This window comes from Bos indicus, chromosome 19 (genome assembly GCF_029378745.1).
Source record: "Bos indicus isolate NIAB-ARS_2022 breed Sahiwal x Tharparkar chromosome 19, NIAB-ARS_B.indTharparkar_mat_pri_1.0, whole genome shotgun sequence".
NCBI classification, from domain to species: domain Eukaryota; kingdom Metazoa; phylum Chordata; class Mammalia; order Artiodactyla; family Bovidae; genus Bos; species Bos indicus.
In genome coordinates this window covers 8,907,101-8,932,947 of record NC_091778.1, presented here as the reverse complement: position 1 = coordinate 8,932,947, position 25,847 = coordinate 8,907,101, and the positions used below count along the sequence as shown (strand labels likewise).

Here is a 25,847-nt window from a genome sequence, read left to right as displayed (position 1 = left end):
GACACTTCACTTCTTCAACTGGACTGAGGGCCATATTTCCTGTCTTTCCCCATCCTACTCAGCCCGGGTACAGGATGACCGATAGCATGGGCTGTAAACCACATGTTTGTTTAGGGAAAGCTATAGTATATTATCTTCTAAACCTCAATGGCTTAGAAATGAGACAAATTATCCACTATAGCAATATTTCACCTACTCGCACTGTATGTGCTTGTCCTATTCGAAAAGGATTCGCCAGTTTCACTTGAATCTGAGCACAGTGGAAAGACCCATATACTCCGACGACTTCCAATAAACCATCATCATGCCTAAAATTGGACAAAGGAAACATGGATTATGTGATGCGGTAAAATAGAACTAGCCACAATAGGACAATTACTTTTCAGCATAGGTGGACCGTCAGCTTATTAACTACTGACATTAATGAGTTATACAAAAAAGAAAATCTGAGGTAAAAATGTTAAAAGTCTACAAAGAACAGACTGCTTTAAAGAAACCAGTGACATAAAAAACCAGTTGCAAATGTACATACCTGGCTAGAGGGTAAGTCTCGTCTCCCATCCCTTCCCACAGTCTGCAGCCACCACCCCAGTAGCCGATATTCAGAACGATAATGCCTTCCAAATTCGGCAGTTCTACTCGCTCACCATCCAGCTCTAGCTTTAAAGAAATACAAGGAGTAAGTTACTTTAGGGCACACTACTTTCAGACACAGCCACTCAGAATCCTATCCACTTTCACATACATGTGAAAGCTGGTTGGAAGACTGCTTCCTACCCAGGTAATCTAGCCTTTCTCATTTGTTCAATGTTTATTGTAATAAATGAATAACAGTGAATTTTTTTAAATCAACGACATCCTTTTTCTTACATCCCATTATTTTTTCAGGCTTTATCTAACTTGCTGTTTTAACAGCATCGCACACTGCCAACCCCTTCCTCTTTCCCTGAAATATTCTCTTCCTTTGCTTTCTGGGAACCAGACTACTTCTCTGGGCGTCCCTCTGCCACTGCTGAGAGCTCCACTCTCAGCCTCACACTGAAGGCATTTCACACAGCCATGTACTGGGCTCCCTTCTCTTCTCTACACACTCTGGATGGAAAGCTGAGCCACTTCTGTCTTGCTAATTGCCATCTCTGTGCTGAAGGCTCTATTTTTTGTTGGTGCAGGAAAGTGAACTGGGCTAGATCTGTATATCCAACTGCCCACAAAACATTTCCCACTGACTGTGGCTCCTAAAACTCTCATGCACAAAGCTGAGTTAAGCATCTTCTCTGCCATCTACTTTCCCAGGAAAGGTTAGCACCAGCTGTCCTCACCCCCTAACTAGAAACCTGGAAATTATCTTTGACCTCTGTCTCTTCACCTTCCATACCAATTAAGCACTAAAAACCACTGATGCTACTTCTAAGTCTCCATCCCTTGCCGTCATTCCTGACCACACCCTAGTCCAGCAGCCACCGTTTCTCTAGCTCTGCTCTCCTCTTATTCACCTCTCAAAGGCTGGTTAGACTGACACTTATCCCGATTACGTCCCTTCAATGGCTGGACTCAGTGTTCACGATGAACTCCAAGTGCCTTTATAACAAGTCACCAGTTTCTCTGTGACCTCAGCCTCTGCCTGGTTCTCCAGCATCAGCTCTCGCCACTGTCTCTCCTGCAGGTTACACTCCAGCCCGAACACACTCAAATATGCTATGTTCTCTCCTGCCTCTGGGCCTTTGCCCATGTTGTTCTTAGCCCAGAATAACGTTTATCTCCTTCATTTAGCTAAGTTTTAATTTGCAGATTACAGTTTGTAACTTCTTCCAGAAAGACTTCCTCATCAGTCACTTTCCCTAGACAGTTTCCAGTCTGTGGGTTATGTTCAGCTCAGTTCAGTTCAGTCACTCAGTCATGTCCAACTCTTTGTGAGCCCATGCACTGCACCACACCAGGCTTCCCTGTCCATTACCAACTCCCGGAGCTTGATCAAACGCAAGTCCAATGTGTTGGTGATGCCATCCAATCATCTCATCCTCTGTTGTCCCCTTCTCCTCCTGCCCTCAATCTTTCCCAGCATCAGGGTCTTTTCCAATGAGTCGGTTCTTCCCATCAAGTGGCCAAAGCACTGGAGTTTCAGCTTCAGCATCAGTCCTTCCAATAAATATTCAGGATTGATTTCCTTTAGGATGCACTGGTTGGATCTCCTTGCTGTCCAAGGGACTTTCAAGAGTCTTCTCCAACACCACAGTTCAGAAGCATCAATTCTTCAGTGCTCAGCTTTCTTTATAGTCCAACATCCATACATGACTACTGGAAAAACCACAGCTTTGACTAGACGGACCTTTGTTGGCAAAGTTAATGTCTCTGCTTTTTAGTATGTAGTCTAGGTTGGTCATCGCTTTTCTTCCAAGGAGCAAGCATCTTTTAATTTCATGGCTGTGGTCACCATCTGCAGTGATTTTGAAGCCCCCCCCAAATAAAGCCTCTGTTTCCACTGTTTCTCCATCTATTTGCCATGAAGTGATGGAACAGGATGCCATAATCTTAGTTTTCTGAATGTTGAGTTTTAAGCCAACTTTTTCACTCTCCTCCTTCACTTTTATCAAGAGGCTCTTTAGTAGTTCTTCGCTTTCTGCCATTAAGTGGGGTGTTGTCTGCATATCTGACGTTATTGATATTTCTCCCAGCAATCTTGATTCCAGCTTGTGCTTCATCCAGTTTGGCATTTTGCATGATGTGTTCTGCATATAAGGTAAATAAACAGGGTGACAATATACAGCCTTATGTACTCCCTTCCCGATTTGGAATCAGTCTGTTATTCCATGTCCAGTTCTTTTTTTTTTTTCCCATGTCCAGTTCTAATTGTTGCTTCTTGACCTGCATACATATTTCTCAGGAGGCAGGTAAGGTGGTCTGGTGTTCCCATCTCTTGAAGAATTTTCCACAGTTTGTTGTGATCCACACAGTTAAAGGCTTTGGCATAGTCGATAAAGCAGAAGTAGATGTTTTCCTCGGACTCGCTTGCTTTTTTATGATCCAATGGATGTTGGCAATTTGATCTCTGCTTCTTCTGCCTTTTCTAAATTCAGCCTGAACATCTGGAAGTTCACGGTTCACATACTGTTGAAGCCTGGCATGGAGAATGTTGAGCATTACTTTGCTAGCATGTGAGATGAATGCAATTGTGTGGTAGTCTGAACATTCTTTGGCATTGCCTTTCTTTGGGATTGGTATGAGAACTGACCTTTTCCAGTCCTGTGGTCACTGCTGAGTTTTCCAAATTTGCTGGCATATTGAGTGCAGCACTTTCACAGGATCATCTTTTAGGATTTGAAAAAGTTCAATTAGAATTCCATCACCTCCACTAATTTTGTTCGCATTGTAAGGCCCACTTGACTTCATATTCCATGATGTCTGGCTCTAGATGAGTGATCACACCATTGTGGTTATCTGAGTCTTTAAGATCTTTTTTGTACAGTTCTTCTGTGTATATAATTCCTGTAAGACTCCATATTTTCCTTATATTATTTCTTATGCCATATTACAATGTGGTTTAAATGTCTTTCTTCTCTCCAGACTGCAAACTTAGTGACAGTGAGAGATTTGTCACTGTATGTCTAGTACCTAACACTGTGCCTGGCATTTAATGGGTGGTTTCACAGGTGATTTTTGTATAAACAGACGATTAGACAAAAAAATGTGCTACCTCATACGCTTTACTCTACCCAAGTAATCAAAGTCCAGGAAAAAGGAAATAGGATAAAGCAGAAGGGAACATTCTTCACAGCCAATCTCACCATTCCCCCTGTGCCGTGAGCTCAGAGTCTGTCTAACCAGAGCAGCAGCTTTCCGAGCTGAGTGTGCTTTGAGGCTCCTCCTTCTCTGCTCATTTTCCACTCTTTCCCTAAGCTGTTTATTGTCTGGCTCTTTCCTTACTTTTTTTTGGCCATGCTGCACGGCACAGAACAAAGATACATTACAACCATAACAGGAATTAAACTCTGGGCTTCATCTTCTCCGAGAGTCCGTGAAGGCACTGTTGTCACAGAGCTTCACACTGGTCATCACACACATGATGAACAGCATACAGACGCTGTTCAGTATAAGAGTTAAACAGACTCTGGAGTTACACAAACCTGGGTTTAAATGCTGGTTACCTGTGTTGGGCACTCTGTGAACCTGGGCAAGTTATTTAATTTCAAATAGCTTCATGAGTGATGGGAATATAGTAGTATCTGCCTTACAGGCTGTGGTGAAAATTTAGTGGGAAAATGTGTATAAAGCACTTAGAGGTGTCTGGTACACAATAAATACTCCATTTGTGTTATCGAAATAAGTTAATAGAAAATTCAGCATTTTTGTTTAAAAAAAGTTCATAGTCCAGAGACCACCTAAAAGTTTAAAAGCTTACCTCAACTTTTTTATTCAAATCTTTACATTCTTGCACTAAACAATCTTTGGTTCCATAAAATAAGTAAACAGCCTATGAGAAATGGACAGAAAATATGATATTAAAGCAATCTAACAAGCCCTGTAAGCTAGAAAAAGACACTGAACCAAAGCTCCCTGATGTGACGACTGAGTCATGTATCCACAGAGTGGACTAGAGACTGATGGGAGAAGGAACCATTATTACTACAGAGTTCAGCCCATTTTTTTAGGGGAATGTAGGATTAGGTGGTTTGTGCTTAAATGGTGTTTTCTCCCAGTTTATCCAAAAAGCTACACCTTATAAAGAAAATTTTGCCTTTTCCTAGTACTTAACATTACTTAATGAAAGTAATGCAGGCAAATCTAGCAAACATTTTATAATCACTTTTGAATATAGAAAGGTTGATGGAAGCATTGAGATGCTAATTACCATACTGTATAAACAGCAATACTATTGTGTTGGTAACTATATTAATAAAAGGGAGCTATTCATACATTTCAAATATTTGTAAAACAGAACCAGCATCTATTTGTCACATCCTGTTGCTCAATCACCAAAAGTCATTAAAAAAAATTCCAAGACAAATGTTCCACCAAAGGAATCAATTGTACTAGAAACCAGTTAAAACTGTGGTAAACAAACTGCTCCTTTTCTTACCTCATTTGCCTTTTAGAGTCTTTTCAGGCCTATGCAATCTATTTTTCCACTAATGGCTTCATCAAAAATTTATCTTGCCTAAATTTACTTCCAATTCTAGTTGCCATTTAAGTAAGATAAGCTACCATATATTCCATTTAGTAGGCATCTAAGCAAAATATGCTCTAAAACATTGCAACTGGGAGTTAAAAAATTTTGTCATGGATACTTTAATAAAATACATTTAAGGATCTAATTTGACAGTCTTATACAAAATGGAGCAGGCAAATGTTTCCGTAAGTTAGTTCTATCTCAATCTAGTTGAAAGAGTGCTAGGTATAATTGAACTATTGATTTTTACTGTACCTTAGGTGATAAGCAGGAAATGTTATTTTATCCAACACACCTTATTAAGAATTCTGCTAGAAAACAGAGATGGGGCCTTCTCACGATGAGCGTGAAAATTGAGGGCCATGAGAGCATCAGGTCCAATAGAAAAATAGTTGTTCATTGTGAATTCCTGTGGAAAAGGGTAAACAACAGATTATGCTTCCATCCATGCCTGTGTCATTTACTAAACATATAAATCTTAGTCTTTATGTTCTTTATGAAAACTGAGTCATTTACTTTTTACATAAGCTATTTTATGCTATCCAATGACATTTCCAGAGATAAAGCTTCAGTTTAAAGGCTGATTCTTTAAGACAAAATTTCACTTTCCATTTCTGGTTAATATGCTACATCTAAACAGCTCTACTCTACACCCAGGCTTTCAAATCCTGTGTTCTCAATATTTGCTTGTACTTCCAGCACTTCTCAGGTTCTCAGCTTTTTCAGTCTCCATTAGCCTATTGGTGCTTGCTCAGTTTATCTTACTTCCCAGTCCAGCCTGGGTTCCTCAACTGAGCTGCACTTGGTCTTCTCCCTGAGCAATAGCTTGCATATCTGACTTCTTGTTCAGTGGGTCAGACTAAAGGTTGACATGCCCCGAATATTAATGCATTTTCTTCCTATTCAAACCTCAAACCCTATTTTTTTATTTTGGTTAATGTCATTTTCACGTATCCTGTCATAAAAACTAGAAATCTTGTAGTAAAGTTTTTTTTCCCCCCGCTTCCCCTAATAGCAATCAGTTGCCAAGTCTTGATCAATACTACTTCTAAAATGTCTCTGAACAGGGAAAGTGCTGAGTCATGGTCTGGAAATGCTGAGTCATAGTGAGGAAGGTGCTGTGTTATGGTGAGGCAGTAAGTAGTTCTCCTCCTAAGATTCCCTTTGTTTTGTCACAGTGCAGGTTTCTTCCCTATTTTCACATTATCCCCAGTATTTTTCTTTTTCTTATTTTCTTTCTTGTTTTTATATATTATTAATTTTAAATTGGGGTTTAGCTGCTTTACAATGTTACATTAGTTTCCACTGTACAACCAAGTGAATCAGCTCTATGTATACACACGTCCCCTCGCTCTTGGACATCTCTCCCCATAGCCACTCCCCACCCCACCCATCTAGGTCACCGCAGAGCACCAAACTGAGCTCCCTGTATTATACAGAAGCTTCCTACTAGCTAGCGATTTTACACACGGTAGTGTGTAGATATGTCAATGCTCTCGATTCATCCCACCGTCTCCTCCCTTGTTGCGTCCCCAGGTCCATTCTCTATGTCTGTAGCTCTACTCCTGACTTGCAAATCAGGAGTTGCAAGGTTCATCAGTACCATTTTTCTAGATTCTACATATATGTATTAATATACAGTATTTGCTTTTCTCTCTGACTTACCTCACTATGTATGACAGACTCTAGGGCCATTCACAGCTCTATAAATGACACAACATAATTCCTTTTTATGGCTGAGTATAGAAAGAGCGCCTGAAGAACCATGGATGGAGGTTCGTAACATTGTACAGGAGGCGGTAATCAAAACCATCCCAAGAAGAAGAAATGCAAAAAGGTAAAATGGCATTTTTATCTCCTCTGAGGAGACCTTGCAAATAGCTGAAAAAATAAGAGAAGCGGAAGGCAAAGGAGAAAAGGAAAAATATACCCATCTGAATGCAGATTTCCAAAGAATAGTAAGGAGAGATAAGAAAGCCTTCCTCAGTGATTAATGCGAAGAAATAGAGGAAAACAATAGAATGAAAAAGACTAAAGATCTCTTCAAGAAAATTAAGAGATACCGAAGGAACATTTCATGCAAAGATGGGCACAATAAAGGACAGAAAAGGTATGGACCTAATAGAAGCAGAAGATATTAAGAAGAGGTGGCAAGAATACACAGAAGAACTATACAAAAAAGATCTTCATGACCCAGATAATCACGATGGTGTGATCACTCACCTAGAGCCAGACATCCTGAAATGTGAAGTCAAGTGGGCCTTAGAAAGCATCACTACGAACAAATCTAGTGGAGGTGATGGAATTCCAGCTAAACTATTTCAAATCCTGAAAGATGATGCTGTGAAAGTGCTGCACTCAATATGCCAGCAGATTTGGAAAACTCAGCAATGGCCACAGGACTGGAAAAGGTTTGTTTTCATTCCAATCCCAAAGAAAGGTAATGCCAAAGAATGCTCAAACTACCGCACAATTGTACTCATCTCACACACTAGCAAAGTAATGCTTGAAGTTCTCTAAGTGAGGCTTCAACAGTACGTGAACCGTGAACTTCCAGATGTTCAGGCTGGATTTAGAAAAGGCAGAAGCAGCAGAGATCAAATTGCCAACATCCATTGGATTATAGAAAAAAGCAAGAGAATTCCAGAAAAACATCTGCTTCACTGACTATACTAAAGCCTTTAACTGTGTGGATCACAATACACTGTGGAAAATTCTTCAAGAGATGGGAATACCAGACCATCTTATCTGCCTCCTGAGAAATTGCTATGCAGGTCAAGAAGCAACAGTTAGAACTGAACATGGAACAACAGACTGGTTCAAAATTTGGAAAGGTGTATGTCAAGGCTGTATATTGTCACCCTGTTTATTTAACTTATATGCAGAGTACATCATGCAAAATGCTGAACTGGATGAAGCAGAAGCTGGAATCAAGACTGAAGGGAGAAACATCAATAATCTCAGATATGCAGATGACGACATTCTAATGGCAGAAAGCAAAGAGGAACTACAGAGCCTCTTGATGAAGGTGAAAGAAGAGAGCGAAAAAGTTGGCTTAAAACTCAACATTCAGAAAAGTAAGATCATGGCATTCGGTCCCATCACTTCATGGCAAATAGATGGGGGAACATGGAAACAGTGACACACTTTATTTTTGTGGTCTCCCAAATCACTGCAGATGGTGACTGCAGCCATGAAGTTCAAAGATGCTTGCTCCTTGGAAGAAAAGTGATGACCAACTTAGACAGCATATTAAAAAGCAGAGATATTACTTTGTTGACAAAGGTCAGTATAGTCAAAGCTATGTTTTTTTCAGTAGTCATGTATGGATATGAGAGTTGGACTATAAAGAAAGCTGAGCACCAAAGAATTGATGCTTTTGAACTATGGTGTTGGAGAAGACTCTTGAGAGTCCCTTGGACTGCAAGGAGATCAAACCAGTCAATCCTAAAGGAAATCAGTCCTGAATATTCATTGGAAGGACTGATGCTGAAGCTGAAGCTCCAATACTTTGGCCACCTGATGTGAAGAGTTGACTCATTGGAAAAGACCCTGATTCTGGGAAAGATTGAAAGTAGGAGGAGAAGGGGATGACAGAGGATGAGGTGGTTGGATGGCATCATTGACTCTATGGACATGAGTTTGAGTAAGCTCTGGGAGTTGGTGATGGACAGGGAAACATGGTGTACTGCAGTCCATGGGGTCACAGAGTCAGACACGACTGAGGGACTGAACTGAAATAATGTTCCACTGTACACATTTACCACATCTTCTTTATCAATGCATCTGTCGCTGGACATTTAGGTTGCTTTCATGTAAATAGTGCTGTAATGAACACTGGCATGTGTTTATGATTTTCTACAAGGAAGACAATACAGATGGCGAAGAGGCACATGAAAAGATGCTTAACATCAGTAAGTATTAGAGAAATGCAGACCAAAACTATAATGAGGTATCATCTCCCACTAGTAAGAATGACCATCATCATAAAATCTACAAACAATAAATGCTGGAGAGGGTGTAGAGAAAAGGGAACCCTCTTGCACTGTTGGTAGGAATGTAAACTGATAGAGCCACTATGGAGGACAGTATGGAGGTTCCTTAAAAAACTAAAAACAGAACTACCATATGGTCCAGCAATCCCACTACTGGGCATATACTCTGAGAAAACCATAATCCAATGTATCTTTTTAAAACTATAGACTTGCCATCTCTGTGCTACCTCTGTATTATTTGCTATTTACTAACCCTGATGTGCACCCTCCAGTCTATTTCCTCTACCTGGGGAGTCTTTTGTTTCTTTCTCTGTTGATCTAAATTGTATTTACACTTTAAGGACCGACTCCCATGTCACTTGCCCTGAACTCTTTCCCGCCTGATCCACCAGGGGTGAAGCAGGCACACCTGCAGCCTGTTCCATAACCAGCTCCCCAGAGACAAGCACCTGTTGCCGTGTCCCACCGCAGTGCCACAATGGAAGCACTCCACCATGTCTGTTGAAACCACTAGCAACTGCAGCCCCAAAAACATACCTTGGGTTTTCTTAAGTTGTAGTATCCTTTATTTGTTACTTGAACTTTCCATCTAAAAAATAAAAGTTTAAAAAAATCAGTAATTACTAACAAATTAATTGTCAGTTAATTATAATTATTACCAATCAACTCTGGATGTCTGGTAGATAAGGTTCTTCTATTAAAATAGCTTTTGGGAAATGAATACATTTAAATGACTATGTAAATCTTGAGAGGAGTACTCAGCCTAACTTGTTACCTAACTTATGATTTACATAACAACACAATATACAGCAACAAAATAAAACACCAGTGTCCACACATAAGTACAACTGACATAGTCTTTTACATTTAAACTACATTTAACTTTAGAACTACACAAGTCTTCATTTATAATTCAAGGAATATTCCCAAAGCTCAAGAAATCACTTTTGAGGGTAAGTATAACTTACCTATCTAGTTTAACTCCATCTGCCTCCATCACGTTTCTTAAGACTTGTGCAACTGGGATTTCTCCCGCATAACCTGTACCCCACCCCAAGGTATTGGAGAGATCATTGCCTGTTCCCAGAGGCAAGACCGCAACTTGTGGAACGTATTTCTCTTGTCCCTACAATACAGAGGATTAGTTTAGATTTTTCTCTTCAGACTATTTGGAGGGTAATAATATTTGGTAAAATTCAAAGCCCAAAGCAATAAAGATACAAATAATAACTACTCAATCACAATATTCAAGGTTGGCAAGGTCTTCTAATATTCACCTGCATAATAAAAAATATAACCACAAATACTTTGTAACTTTCTTGGAAGTGCTTCTGTGAGAGGCAAGGAGATCTTAAGGATGGATACCTTAATTTTCATTTCGTCAAGGGCATCCAGGACCCAGCCGACAGTCCCATCCCCTCCACAGACAAGCACTCGAGCTGAGTCATAGGGAAGAAGAGTACAAAGTTGTAGGGCTTTGATGGGGGGAGTTTTAGTAACATCAAAAACCTATAACGTGAAAGAAAAGGAAAAAATTATTTTACCCAACACTGTCACCCACCTGTGAGGATAATTTCCCTCTAGATGAGGACCTAGATGTGCTTAAATAACAATGCTGGCATTTATCTTTATGCTGGGCAGTATACCAGACTATAATCACTGTGGCTCATCCTGAGTGAAGTGAGTGAAAATCGCTCAGTCGTGTCCGACTCTTTGCGATCCCATGGACTATACAGTCCATGGAATTCTCCAGACCAGAATACTGGAGTGGGTAGCTTTTACCTTCTCCAGGGGAGCTTCCCAACCCAGGGATCGAAACCAGGTCTCCCAAATGGCAGGTGGATTCTTTACCAGGTGAGCCACCAGAGAAGCCCTAATGCTGCCCCTAAAAAGCACGAGCAAACAGCATTCTACTGGAAATGGAGACATAGGAAGGTTAAATAACTTGCCCATGCTTCCTCTGATAATTAAGTGCTGACATAGAAATCCAATCCTGTATTCTATCCACTGTACAATACTGCCACCTTTATGTTCACATAAAACCAGGCTGTGCTCAGTTCACCTTTAACCAGTGCTTCCTATTCTATATGGGATTTAAAAAATCCATTACTAGTGCAAGTCAGTACACATTTCTGGAAAACAATTTTGCAATATGAGTAAAATGACATAAAGATGAAAGGATCTATAATACCTATAATTCTATAAACAATCTAGGAAAATATTTCAAAAGATGAAAAAACTGTGTATAGATAATCAGTGCAGCATTATTTATAATCATACAAGTGCAGAGACAAACTCGACTGCCATCAGCAGGAGACTATAAATATGGACACATCCATTTGATGGTTTCTTAGTCATCACATATATAATTATGAGGACTAGGCTGCAACACTGGAGAAAGCAATGGCAACCCACTCCAGTACTCTTGCCTGGCAAATCCCATGGATGGGATTTAGTTGAAAAACTAAACAACCCATTGTGCAGCAATCATTCTTTCCAATTTGTAATTTTCTCTTTCAACATTACACAACTTAAGAAAATATAAAAATAATTTTAAAAGGAAAGAGAAAGGGAAGTTCCCTGGGAGTTCAGTGGTTAGGACTTGGTATTTTCCCTGCCATGGCCTGGGGTTCAATCCCTGGTTGTTTAGTTTTTCAAATCCCATGGAGGAGCCTGGTGGGCTGCAGTCCATGGGGTCGCTAAGAGTCAGACATGACTGAGCGACTTCACTTTCACTTTTCACTTTCCTGCATTGGAGAAGGAAATGGCAACCCACTCCAGTGTTCTTGCCTGGAGAATCCCAGGGACGGGGGAGCCTGGTGGGCTGTCGTCTATGGAGTCGCACAGAGTCGGACACGACTGAAGTGACTTAGCAGCAGCAGTAGCAGCAGCAGGTTGCAACACGGGAGAACATACTTTCAGGTAAATGCAAAGTTAGATTACGTTGAAAGAAATCCCAATATATGAATGCATGCACAATTCATGGAAAGAACATGGACAAATGAAAACAACTGATGTATCTGTGTAGAGGTACTGCAGGTGATTTTCTCTTTTTATTTTTAAATTTTACTTATTTTGGCTTTGCTGCGAGGCTTGTGTGATCTTAGGTCCCCAAACAGGGACTGAACCCCAGGCCATGGCAGGGAAAATGCCAAGTCCTAACCACTGAACTCCCAGGGAACTTCCCTTTCTCTTTCCTTTTAAAATTATTTTTATATTTTCTTAAGTTGTATAATGTTGAAAGGGAAAATTACAAATTGGAAAGAATGATTGCTGCACAATGGGTTGTTTAGTTTTACAAAGTAGAAGCTGCTAGCATGTCATCTCAGTCTCAATGGCATGAACCTTTTATTCTTACTTTTAAAACTGAGGTATAAATTACATATAATGAAATTCACTGATTTAAAGTCAACAATTAAATGAGTTTTAGGAAGCTTAGTGAGCTGTGCATTATTCAGTTTAGAACATTTTCGCTGCTCCAGTAAGATTTCCCATTAGTAAGTGTCCGTTAGTCACTCCTAATTTCCAGCCCTAGTCTTAGGCAATCACCGTACTCTCTGGCTCTATAGATTTACCCTTTCTGAACAGATCAATAAGGAATCATACAGTATTGATCCCCTGCATTGTGCTTCTTTCACTCAGCATGTTTTTGAGGTTCATTTAATTTGTAGTATGTATGTACTAGCATTCCTTTTTATCACTGAATATTCCATTCGTATGGGTACGTCACATTTTGTTTTATCCAGCCACTGACTGATGGGCTTTTCTTTTGGGCTATCATGAAAAATGCTGCTATGAAAATCTGCATAAAAGTATTTGTGGGATATGTTTTCGTTTCTGTTGGGTAGATTCCTAGAAGTGCTATGTGGTTTGGGAAATTTAAGTTTGAATTTTTAAGAGACTGTCCAAGTAGTTGCTAAAGTTGCTGCACCATTTACATCCCTACCATGAGAATCCCTCTTTCTCCACAAATTCAGATGGCTCAATACTATTTTCATAATTATTATTCTTCCCTATAACCAGGTGATTACTGGCTTAAAGCATTAACAACCATTACAATTTAGGGAAAATGTACAACTAAAAATGAAAAGATTACTACAGAAAGCAAGGTCTCCTCTTTGGTTACCTGCACGGGATTTAGGAGGATCCTGAACTCTCCCAGCAGTCCTTCTCCCATGTTAGTCCCACTACGAGAGTTGGCCAGGATTATTAATGGAGTCCACTGCTTTCCAAGTTTAGAGGCTAGCTAAAAAAAGTAATGTGCGTTAAAAGACCTTAATATCTCAAAGACAGTTTTTCATTTCTTATTAACAACAGTGCTGTAAATCTGCCGAGAGAAAAATCAACTATCCCAGTCAGTACAATATAAAAATGAAAGAATTCTAAGAATGGAAAGAGATGAATTAATTTCTGCTTAATATATTAATATAAATTTCTTCTACATTATTCTAGATAAGTTATCCAGTATACACTTGGGTACTCATGTAAGAAGGAACTCACTTAACAAGGAATTCCACTGCTAAATCAAATTACTAGAAAGTTTTGACTTAAACTGAGTTAAACATCTGTCTTTCAGTAACTTTCCACTTTTGATTCCTGAAGTAAGGAATAATCTCATTTGTTCTTCCATATAACTGTTGTGTTCAATCACTTGAAACATTATATCATTTATTGGTCTTGCCTCCCAGGCAACACATTTCAGTCCTTCATAGAAGGGACATTGATCTTCTCTGCTCTCTAAACCCTGACTGTGCTTTTCTGGCTGTACTCTAATTTTCAAGCTTTTTAATTTTTTTGAATGGTGTATTCAGAAATATATTCAAGAATCCAGATTTGCACAAAACCCTAAATCAAATTAAATTCATGTTTCTCTACTCTAACCACTTCTTTCCTCTCCCCTTCTCCTCGTGGGTATAAACATTAATGAAGACGTTCCCTGGTTTTACTTAGTGATCCTCAGTCTCCTATGTCAGACTGAAATCAGAGACATAAGGGGTTGTGTATTTTTTAAAAAAAGTATCACAATAACATTAAACATAATGTTTTTAAATTTTAAAATGTCTATTTTGGACTTCCCTTGTGGGAATGTTCACTATTATTTGTGGCAGGATCTAATGTGCAACAAATTCTCGTCTCCAGGTACCCTATATGAGGTTCCACAGGAAAACATTCTTCAGAACAACGTGTGACTAAAAATCTACCTTCTTTTTACTGACAATAATGAGTTCCAAACCTGGCTGTTCATCAATCATCTGAAAACTTAAAACAAATACAGATTCTGGGGACTTATGGTTACCTGCTCCAGTATTCTTCCCTGGAAAATCCCAGGGACAGAGGAGCTTGAAGGGCTCCTGGAGGGCTGGAGGGTACAGTCCACGGAATCACAAAGTGCTGGACACCACTGAGCGACTAACACTTTCACAGTATGGTGGTGGTGGTTTAGTCGCTAAGTTGTCCAGGCTCCTCTGTCCGTGGGATTTTCCAGGCAAGAATACTGGAGTGGGTTGCCATTTCCTTCTCCAGGGGATCTTCCCAACCTGGGAATCGAACCCGGGTCTCCTGCACTATAGGCAGATTCTTTACCAACTGAACTACGAGGGAAGCCCAAAATATAACACATCCCAATTTCTCCTTAGACCTGAAAGAACTCAAGTGCCAAAGTTCCTGGCACATCTTTAGGAAGTGGGTAGGGTATTATGGCTTACCATAATTATTCTTCGCACACACACAGTTCTCAGTGTTTCACACTGACTTAAATAACTTTGTGGAAATAAATTATGTAAAGAAAAAATAAACTCTGATTACCATTTCATAATCTGTTTTTTTGTCTTTACGCATATGATTAATGGAGGTTAAATAACTTGGTGGAATGATGAGGTTTTTGAATTCTCCAAAATCACACTTTTCATTCCTTAAGCTATTTTTCATACACTCATCATGTACTGTTTTTTGACACCAAACGCACCTGAGGGAAGGAAAAAAACAGATAATAATTAACTGGAAACAATAATCATACTAATCTGCAAACCAACCATTTTTGTCAAAAAAACAAATTGTAATCTTATCACCAATGAAAAAATCTGGCAAGTAAAAATTTATAATTGCTTTCTACACAGTCAAAATAGAGCAATAAACTTTGAATAAACTTGTTTAACAGTAGTTCTTAAAGTGTGGTCTGGGGAAGATCATTTCTGGGTGTCTCTGAGGTTGAAACCATTTTAATAATAATATAAGATGTTATTTCACCTTGATTTCTATCAAAAGCATATAGTAGAATTTTCTGGAAGCTTTATGGTATGTGCCAAATCCACAGACTGAATGCAGAAAGAGATACAAGCCTCTAGCTGACTTCCACGCCAAAGAAATGTACCAAAAATATAAAACGATGTCACTTTCCTCTATTTTCACAAAATATTTTGTTACCAGTATTATTTTTAAAGTGAATATTTTAACCGTTTCTCAGTTTTAATTTATAATGTGGTAAATACCAGTAGATGTAATCCACATAAGCAAAGCTGGTCTAGAATATGGTTCTGTGTACTATATATTTGGGCTTTGGCTGGAACAGGATCATTAGGCCTAAAGGCCTACAGCTTAAACACCCAACTGGCCCCAGTACTTGAAGAGTTCTTCAAGGTTCAGTCTGAAAACCTCCTGATTTATAACCATCTATGACCACTTCAGCAAAGATAGCAAAACAGTCAATTTCTTATTGGCAGTTAATATGAAACAAATCTATACGTTTACATCTAAATTACAGGCAGAGACATTTATGTTCAAATTTGTCTCTGTGTTTAAATCATATGAAACGAGAATAGTGCTGGCCAAGGTCTTAGGTTTCTATTATTAATCTACTAAGTATTTAATCCACTCACGGATAAGGCAGATCTGACTGTACAGATAGAGCAGGCCAACAGAAAACAATGGCTGTAACTAAATAAATAAAAAAAAAAAAAAAAAAGAGGATACAAACTCTTTCACCCCAAGGTCAACTCTCTTGGACTTCTATTTTAAGGCTGTTTTTTTCCGGTTGGATGTTCAGTTTTGTCAAATAATTACTGCTATTGACTCAAGAATCCTAATTACTGCTCAAATTATAATTATCTGCCTGATCTGTTAGAGGGAAAATGTAAAATAACTTGCACCAGACTTTGTTAACACTTGCTTTCAACCTAAGCTTGAGAAATTACAATTGATTGCTTATGTAGCCAAAGTATTTTACCTCCACCTACTGTGCTACTGTACACTTTAAACTAGTGCATTATTACTGAAAATAATCTGAAAGGAAACCCCACTGAATTATTTCACAATGGTTTCCTCTGGGAAGAAAAGTGGGACTGAGGAATGAGAAGAAAACTCACTTTTTACTCTACGTTCTTTTGTATTGTTTGAGTTTTAAACATCAGTATATATACATAAACTACTTGAATAAATTTTTAGAAGTGTATTTTAGGTGATCTTAGCTTTAAAGTAAAAGTGTTAGTCGCTCAGTTGTGTCTGACACTTTGAGACCCCATGGTCTGTAGCCTGCCAGATTCCTCTGTCCATGGAATTCTCCAGGTAAGAATACTCTAGTTGGTAGCCATTCCCCTTCTCCAGAGGATCTTCCTGACCCAGGGACTGAACCCACATCTCCTGAATTGCAGGTGGATTCTATACCGCTGAGCCACCGGAAGCCCAAATTAAACTAGTAATCTGCAACAAAGCACAAATCAAATTAAGCAGTAATTCACCATATCAGTGGAGGATTTTTGATTTTAAGTGAAAGTGAAAATGAAGTTGCTTAGTCGTGTCTGACTCTGCGACCCCGTGGACTGTAGCCCACCAAGCTATCAATTTTCAAGACAGAATAAAATTTGCTGGTATGGGAGGCACTTCATGCAAGTGGGTATTCTAGAATCTAGATCTTCCCGACCCAGCAATTAAACCCAGGTCTCCTGCATTGCAGGCAGATTCTTTCCTGTCTGAGCCACCAGGGAAGCCTGTAATGCTTGAGAATTTAGAAAATATAGAAAGACATAAAAGTCATCTAGAGATAGTTACTCTTAACTTTTTGATATATTTAATCTCAGTTTTATAGCCCTCATATATTTATTTTTCATGTTAGGGGTAACAATGTATATATGTCTGGAGGTACTTCTCCTTGAAATTGTATCATGAATTCTGTCCTATGCCATTAAGTATTTTTTTTTCAAAACATAGCTTGTAAAGATGTATAATATCACATCACATGGACATAATTCATTTAATCCTCCCCCCTCTAAAAAATTTAGATAGTTTGTCTAAGTATAAACAACCTGATGCACAACCTTAAACATAAATGAAATTATTTCCCTGGAATCTTTAGAAGTCAAATTACTGAATCAAAGGGCATGCGTTTTCCTAAGTTTCTTGAGATGTCTGTCATACCAGCACACAAAGGTGTCCATCATATTTAATATTCGCTCAACACTTTTCCTTGATAATTTGATGAGTGGAAAAGTACTTTGTTGTTTTAATTTGGAGATCTTTGATCACTAGATGAAGCGGAATAATTTTTCTGCCTTGTTTTGTGAATTGATTCATAGCCTATCTTTTACTAGGTTTTAATAACTGCACGCACTGTTATGTAGGATATCAACTTCTTTTCTGTCATAGTTCCTGCAAATATTTCAGTTTTCTCTTAAATTTACTATTTAATGTACTTAAGTTTATTTTTTGCTAGACAGATCTATATTCCCTTTGTGGTTTATTTAAATGCTTTCAAGCTTTGAAGACCTTTACCTTTCCAAATTAGATAAATATTCACCTATAGCTATTTTCCCCCTCACAATTCAGCTTTAATCCAGTGCTTCTTAACCTTCTGGGGCTACAGATTCCACTGAGAATCTCATGAAAGTGTTAGGCTTCCTGGAACCTTATCTATGAATTAACAATTCCTGCTTCAATCCATCTGGAGTTTATTTTGGTATAGAGTGTGATATGAAGCGTTAACTGTTTTCCTCTCAAAGAGCACTTGTCCAAGCACGACTGATAAAGTCATCTTTTCTATCCCATTGATTTGTGACACCTTTATCATTCACTAAATTCTCATAAATTTCAGAAAAGACTGTTTTAACCAAGATGATGGCTATTATCAGCCTTTGTTCTGTTAAAGTAAAGCCAACATACTCACTCCTTAGGCAGCACTCTATTTTTCCTGAGAAATACCATGATCAAAATCGAGACCTGTTTTCTTTATATATTTTGTAACTGGTGTTTTACTTGATCTAGATTTCAAATCTGATAGGAAAATAAGACATTAATAGCAATATTTTAGTTTTAGCAGTCATGTTTTTGAGTGACTGTTTATGATCTTTATTCTTTTCCTATTTTGAAAAATTTTAAACCCTTACACAGATGTCAAAAGAATAGCAAAATGAATACCTTTAAACCAACCCTTAGCTCTGATTCATAATTAACATTTTTCTCTCATATTTTCTTTCTTTCTTTCAAAATAAACTCATATTCTGATGTATCATTTGGAAAGAAAATTGTGGACATTATGAAATTTCACCTTTCAATACTTCAGCAACCATTTCCAAAAATACAAGGGTAGTCTCCTTGCTTTTTTAAATGTTTTGCATTAGAAAAAAAATTTTTTAACAGCAACACAGGTAAGCCCATCACCCATATTCCAGCATTAGTAACTTATTGTAATTACTTTGCTTCATTTCTGTATATCCATTTCATGTGTGCTTAGCCACTCAGTCATGCCCGACTCTCTGCAAACCCATGGACTGTAGCCTGTGAGGCTCCTCTGCCCATGGGATTCTCCAAGCAAGAATACTGGAGTGGGTCGCCATTCCCTTCTTTGATCTTTCTAACCCAGGGATCAAACCCGGGGTCTCCTGCACTACAGGTGGATTCTTTACCATCTGAGCTGCCTGGGAAGGCTCCATTTTTTGGTGCACAAAAGTAAATTACAGACATTAGAATATCTCCTAAATACCTCAGCAAGCAGGGATATCACTGTTTAGATTTTTTTCTTTTGATTTTACATATGATGAAATCTACAAATACGTACATTTTCTGAGTTTTGACAAGTAAATATAATCATGAATCATAAACATGTTCATCATCTTATGAACACATAGAACATTACCCTATGAGTATTTTTGTGCAGGAGTATGACTGCTTTATTAAAAAAAAGTTCACAAGGGAAGAAAAAACACTTCCTGGCAACACTGCTTATTAGTTTCTCTAAAGTTGCCTGTTAGTAACTTTACCAAAAGGTACCAATTCTCAGTATGCTGGAAGAGGCAACAGAATTATATGTGAAACTGAGATGGTCACCTAAGAAATTCATGTTAGAATGGGGTTCAAACTACAAACATATGTGCTTCCTAATTTGCGGAATATGTTTTATTGGAATATAGATCCTCATTCATTTATGTACTGTCTCTTGCTACTTTTGTACTGTGACAGATGGTAGAGTGAATTAATTATGACAGACCATATGCTCTGCAAAGCCTGAAATACTTAGCTTGGCTCTTTATAGGAAAAGTTTGCCCATCTCTGCTCCAGAAGATAACTTGTTATCTTTCATTGTTTCACATAATTAATGAAGTGAATTAACACATACCAATAGAACATAAAATCAAAAAGTTAAGATCAAAGCCTAAAGTTGCCAACATTGCCTTCTAAGAGTCAGAAGTTTTGTATTATTAATCACAGTGGGTATGTATGTGGGGTGGGGTGTAGTGAAGAAAAGGATATAAATAAAAATATAATATAAACCAAAAAGTTTTCTTAACAGGAGACAGAACACAGTTTTATTCAATAACATAATGAATACTTAGAAAAGAGAACCCAACTTCCTACTTTAGTCAGACGAGAGGTGAGAAGAAAGAAAAGCAGCGAGGGGCGAGAAATGAGAGGATACGAGGTGCAAACACACTCTGCCATGGGTGAGGTGGGAGCAGGAAAACACAAGAAAGAAAGAAGGCTACAGGGAAAATAGGATCCAACACAGTACCTGGCACAAAATAGATGCTTAATATGTGAAACCTAAATAATGACAATGGGACTAAATTAAAAGTCCTTTGCCCCTTATTCTGTAGTTTTTAACTGGGTTGCAGGTTTTAAAATCAGCTATCACATGGCCCTTTGAAATTCTATCTCGTTGAATAGTCTTCATGGTTTACTTGAAATCTTGGACTTCCTAAGAATGTGAGGCAGTCACAGAAGGAGCCCTCCCCAGGGCTGGATAAAATCCAAAGAAGGACAGTCTGGTCTGTGTTTAAAGATTATAAATATTTAGTTTCTTTATCTGAAATATCTCATTCCTGCAGAAGGTCACAGCAGACTGTAATCCTACATAAAATGATCAGCTAAAATAAATCAGAGCATTGCAGAATACATACTATTAATACTTCAGGTCACTGCTCTTTTCTTCTGGGAATAATAAACATTTCCTAAATTGTAAAGAAACCATTTTTACCACGGGTTAAGGGTTCTAGCATGCTAGGAAGAGACTGCTCAGTAACCCGGAGAACAAGCTAAGGAGGAAAAGGAGGTCTTTAAGGACAGAGGCTCATGTTTAAGAAGTACATAAATATAGCAGTAATTCTTAAACTTTAGAATCACCTGCAGGGACTGTTAAAGCAAAGATTATTGGTTCCCAGCCCAAGTTTCTGATCCAGTGGGTCTGGGGTGAGGCTAACGCCAGGAAAAATAGAAGATGCTCAGTTAAATCTGGATTGTAGATAAACAACAAATAATTTTTTGGTTTAAGTATGTCTCAAATAATGCAAATATTTTTATTTCATTTTGTGTTAGATGCAAATCTCTGGTTTTTATTCTGTGTGCTAATCTAAATCTGTTTTAGAATTTGCATTTCTAACAAGTTTCTGAGTGATACTGATGCTGCTAGTCTGGGGACCTTACTTCAAGAACCACTGATACACAGGATATTATGTCATCATCAAAAAGGAAAAATTAGGAGCAGGGATGAGTAGATTAGGGACAGATTCCTGGAGAAAAGGGCACAAGATAGTCATTAAGGATGCCAAGAAGCTAGCCAGGAGGAGGATACTTCAGCCTTGAGGAAAAGAAGGGTGATATGAAAAGTTGGTATTTAAAGGAAACCACAACCAGCCTGATGTTGCTGGTGCATAAAGCTTAATGCAGACAGTGGTAGAGAAGACTAGAAGGGCAGGCACGGTCCAGAGAGCACAAGGACCTTATATACCACGTTAAGCACCTGGAGTTTATACTGAAAGACCATCATTGTAAGTGATGGGGGTTATGGGAGGGTTTTAAACAGAGACCCCATCAGATATGTATTTCTAGAAAGATCACTTAATTGGAGAATCAGAGCACTGTGATTATTTGCTAAGGAGTAACTGAAATGCAGTTAAGATATTTACAGAAATCATTTTAATCTAATTCTGCACAGACAAAAAGAAGGGAAGGAAATAATACTTCATGTCTTCTTTTAAACCAATCCCAATTCTCTAAGACTAAAGTTTAACTAGGAAGAGAATTATGAAAAATTTTAAAAAAGATACTGGTAACTGAGCTCTCACTGAGGCCAAAAGGACACCTAAATTTGAAAGATATCAAGTAAAAATGGTTATAAAACTGTAGTTGTTGAAAGCATATTTTTAAAGTCTTAATCTGATGTGTAAGATGTTAGAAATAATTGTTGATATAACAGTGCTCATGCTAACTTAAAAAAAGGACTTTTAAAAACAAAATACAAACAAAAAAAGTAACCTGCTATCTCATGCCAGTTTTCTATTTCTGTTCTTAAACATGGCTAGGGACTTTTCAACTTGTCAGAAACAAAATCCAACACAATGAAGATGTCCAGACTTAAGGCAGAGACAAGACTGAACTGGAGGTTAGAAATTCTGGAGGCCAATTCTATTTTACCACTGAGTAAAATTCTCTATCAAATTCTCTCAAATGTAAAATGAATTAGCAAAGATAATCTGCAGAGAAGCATCCCCTTTTATTACCAATGTCTAACACGAGCAAAGAACAGCTTCACCTATTTTCGGACGATATTTAAGTACACACATGTGTATTTAAAAGCTATTAAAATATTCTTGGCTTAATCAAAGTCGCTTGGCTAAGATGCCAAAGGTCCTGAAAGACCATCTGGCAAAAGGAGTATTCCTTTAAGTGTTCTTTCGGAGTGTGCACTATAGCACCAAACCTATATTAAAAAAAAGAAGTGCTGCCCTGGAATGACACCTGTTTTCATTGTACATTCATAATACAGAACCCAAGATGAATCAGTTTTGCAATTTAGGGAAAAATTAACTGGTCCATACTTCGTTTTTCTTTATGCAAAATGGAACTAATCAATAATTAACAAAAGTTAAAATATAACATACATTGGCCATAAAGTCTGCAGCACTTAGAGACGTCTGGATGAAAGTTAAGAGCCAAGTTTTACCCCAAAAGGGCAGGTTGGCTAAGGAATGTGGGCCAGAAGCACTCGATAAATTACTGCAAATCTGCCTCGTTCTACCATTCTAGGGCTATATATTAACTTGTTTCCTTCAAGTGGGCAGGTGAAGTCTTTTGTGGCGATCAAAGCAGGCCGCTGACACCCACTCTGAAAAGCTTGACTCCCTCCAAACACTGTGGGGCAATCAGGCCCCACGGAAGCCGTACCTGTAATCGCAGAGCTTGGGCTGGTTGCCGCACTGTTGCTTGCAAACCACACAGTAACTGCACAGGGGGACGTTTCCCCGGATCCAGTGGTGGGGCATGGCGTCCACGGCCTTGCTGTCACTCTTGAGCATGATCTCCTTGCAGGGGAAGCGCTTGTCGGCCTTCTTGAGGCAGCCCTCGTCCACGCGCAGCCCACAGCAGTCGCAGAAGGCGCCCTGCAGGATGTGCTGCGCGCACACACAGCAGTAGGTGGGCTGGCTGAACAGATCCGTGTCGCGCCAGCCGTGCTTGCTCTTGCGGAAGATGTCCCTGCGGTGCAGCTGCCGGCGCGACCGCTGGACGCTGCACCAGAAGGTGAAGAACACGGGCAGCAGCACCGAGCACAGCGTCCACAGGACCAGGTGCCCATCCGCAAACAGGCTGGCGGGGGGCGCCGGCCGCTCCTGGCCTTCCATCTTCTCCAAGGACGGCGTCTGACTGGGAGAGACGCGGGCGGGTCCCCCACGGGCTCGCTGTCCCCCTGCAGCCCCCCTCCCTGTCTGTCAGGTGGCCCCGCTCGCCCCAAGAAGGCGCGCGCGCCCCGCCTTCCCCACGGCCGGACCCCGGAGCCTCGGGGTCGCCGACGCGCCTAGTCGAAGGGGAGGCGCCCGGGGCCGTCACGCTCCCCTCCCCGCCCAGTCCTCGCCAGGCCGCGGGGAGGGGAGCGACCCCACTGTGGAGGAAGGCGGCGCGGCGCCCGGCCTTGGGGCGCCATGGTGCACGGGCCTCGCCCGCAGCCGTTAACCCAGGCCCGGCACACGCGCGCCTCGGGGGCTCAGGGCCCCACGGGCCCGCCCACCGCGCGGCCTCAGCGACCAGGGTGCCCTCCCCGCCCGCGCGCCCGGCCTACCTCGTGTAGGGCTGGGGGTTCGGCTCCGGGGCCCAGGCCTCCGGCCTTGCTGTCGCCCTCGCGTCGCCGCGAGTCCCGCGGGTGTGCGGACTCCGCGGGAGAGGCCGGCACCGCCGCGGCCGCGGGTTATGGGGCGGGGCCTCAGCCGGAGTGCTTGGACTGCGAGGAGGTGTGAGGTGCGCCCGCGAGGCCGCGGGGCCTGACGGGGCGGTGCCTGACGGGGCGGGGCTAGATCGTGGGGGCGGGGCCTCGGCGGGAGCACCCGGGCTGCGAGAAGGTGTGAGTGAGACTGCGAGGCCGCGGGGCCTGACGGGGCGGCGCCCGACGGGGCGGGGCTAGATTGGGGGCGGGGCCTCGGCGGGAGAGCCCGGGCTGAGGGGAGGCGTGAGGTGTGACCGCGAGGCTGCGGGGCCTGACGGGGCGGGGCCTCGACACGGAGAGGGGTTAGATCCGGGGACGGGGCCTCGGCAGGAGCGCAGGGGCTGTGAGGAGGTGTGAGATGCGACCGCTAGGCCGCGGGGCCCGACGGGGCGGGGCCTCGAGGACAGGGAGGGGCCTCGCGGGAGGGGCGGGGCTAGATCGAGGGCCGGCCCAAGGGCGGGCCGGTGAGCGGGAGGACAGAGGGCGGAGGAACACTAGAGGGGGCTTTGCTGCTGCTGCTGCTAAGTCGCTTCAGTCGTGTCCGACTCTGTGCGACCCCATAGACGGCAGCCCACGAGGCTCCCCCGTCCCTGGGATTCTCCAGGCAAGAATACTGGAGTGGGTTGCCATTTCCTTCTCCAATGCATGAAACTGAAAAGTGAAAAGTCGCTGAGTCTTCTCCGACTCTTAGCGACCACATGGGCTGCGGTCCACCAGGCTCCTCTGTCCATGGGATTTTCCAGGCAAGAGTGCTGGAGTGGGGTGCCATTGCCTTCTCCAAGAGGGGGCTTTAGAGGCTTCCAATCCCATGGACGGAGGAGCCTGGTGGGCTGCACTCCATGGGGTCGCTACGAGTCGGACACGAAATGAGCGACTTCACTTTCACTTTTCACTTTCATGCATTGGAGAAGGACATGGCAACCCACTCCAGTGTTCTTGCCTGGAGAATGCCAGGGACGGGGGAGCCTGGTGGGCTGCTGTCTCTGGGGTCCCACAGTCGGACACGACTGAAGCGACTTAGCAGCAGCAGCAGCAGCAGCAGCAACAGCCTGTAATCACAGGGAGCTCTGGCATGAATGATTTATTTACAAAGTATACGTTTTTCTATGACCTGTAGCCTCACTCCTCCTCACTATCAGAAGAAGGTGGAACCTGGCACAGTTTTGAACACGGAAAGGGAGAAAACTGGCAGTTTTGAGTGTGCTATATAGTGATTGAAGGGGACAATCCAAGTCAAAAATTGGTGGCTGTTGCCTGCGCTCTTACTAGTTACTTATTAGACACACACTGGCTGCGGGCTCACTGTGTGCCAAGCACTGTGCGAGGAGCTCCAGCTTTCTTGTAGTGCCAGGACTGTTGAAATCTGCTTAACAAGGAGAATTTGGTAGCCTTTTTTAATGACTTACAGCACCTTAGCTTCCATCTTTGCACTTAGCAGGGGCCATGCTAAACTTATCATGCCCATTTTACAGATGAGGAAAGCCAAGGTAAAGAGAGGTTGAGAAATACGCTTGATGTCATAACTCAGTGTTGGGACTGATATCACCTTAACTTCATCATTGAAGTTCAGTTCAGTTCAGTCGCTCAGTCGTGTCCGTCTTTTTGCGACCCTATGAACTTCAGCATGCCAGGCCTCCCTGTCCATCACCAACTCCCAGGGCCCACCCAAACTCATGTCCATTGAATCGGTGATGCCATCCAACCGTCTCATCCTCTGTTGTCCCCTTCTCCTCCTGCCCTCAATCTTTCCCAGCATCAAGGTCTTTTCAAATGAGTCAGCTTTATGCATCAGGTGGCCAAAGTACTGGAGTTTCAGCTTCAACATCAGTCCTTCCAATGAACACCCAGGACTGATCTCCTTTAGGATGGGCTGGTTAGATCTTGCAGTCCAAGGGACTCTCAAGAGTCTTCTCCAACACCACAGTTCAAAAGCATCAATTCTTTGGTGCTCAGTTTTCTTCACAGTCCAACTCTCACATCCATACATGACCACTGGAAAAACCATAACCTT

The 25,847-nt window shown here is 41.1% G+C and overlaps 1 protein-coding gene across 1 annotated transcript in view; it reads right to left on the bottom strand.

The window, feature by feature from the left end:
* Nucleotides 1-23,903, bottom strand: part of DGKE (diacylglycerol kinase epsilon) — a 29,366-nt gene extending 5,463 nt beyond the window's left edge. Inside the window, exons 1-11 of the mRNA XM_070772501.1 lie at nucleotides 23,696-23,903; nucleotides 22,807-23,283; nucleotides 14,965-15,124; nucleotides 13,286-13,405; nucleotides 10,525-10,668; nucleotides 10,128-10,285; nucleotides 9,697-9,748; nucleotides 5,460-5,573; nucleotides 4,397-4,468; nucleotides 533-660; nucleotides 197-308 (exon numbers count right to left, since the gene is read on the bottom strand). Of these exons, the coding sequence (XP_070628602.1) occupies nucleotides 197-308; nucleotides 533-660; nucleotides 4,397-4,468; nucleotides 5,460-5,573; nucleotides 9,697-9,748; nucleotides 10,128-10,285; nucleotides 10,525-10,668; nucleotides 13,286-13,405; nucleotides 14,965-15,124; nucleotides 22,807-23,261 (1,515 nt within the window). The 5' untranslated portion in view covers nucleotides 23,262-23,283; nucleotides 23,696-23,903. The remainder of the gene's footprint in view (nucleotides 1-196; nucleotides 309-532; nucleotides 661-4,396; nucleotides 4,469-5,459; nucleotides 5,574-9,696; nucleotides 9,749-10,127; nucleotides 10,286-10,524; nucleotides 10,669-13,285; nucleotides 13,406-14,964; nucleotides 15,125-22,806; nucleotides 23,284-23,695) is intronic.
* Between the last annotated feature and the right edge of the window lie 1,944 nt (nucleotides 23,904-25,847).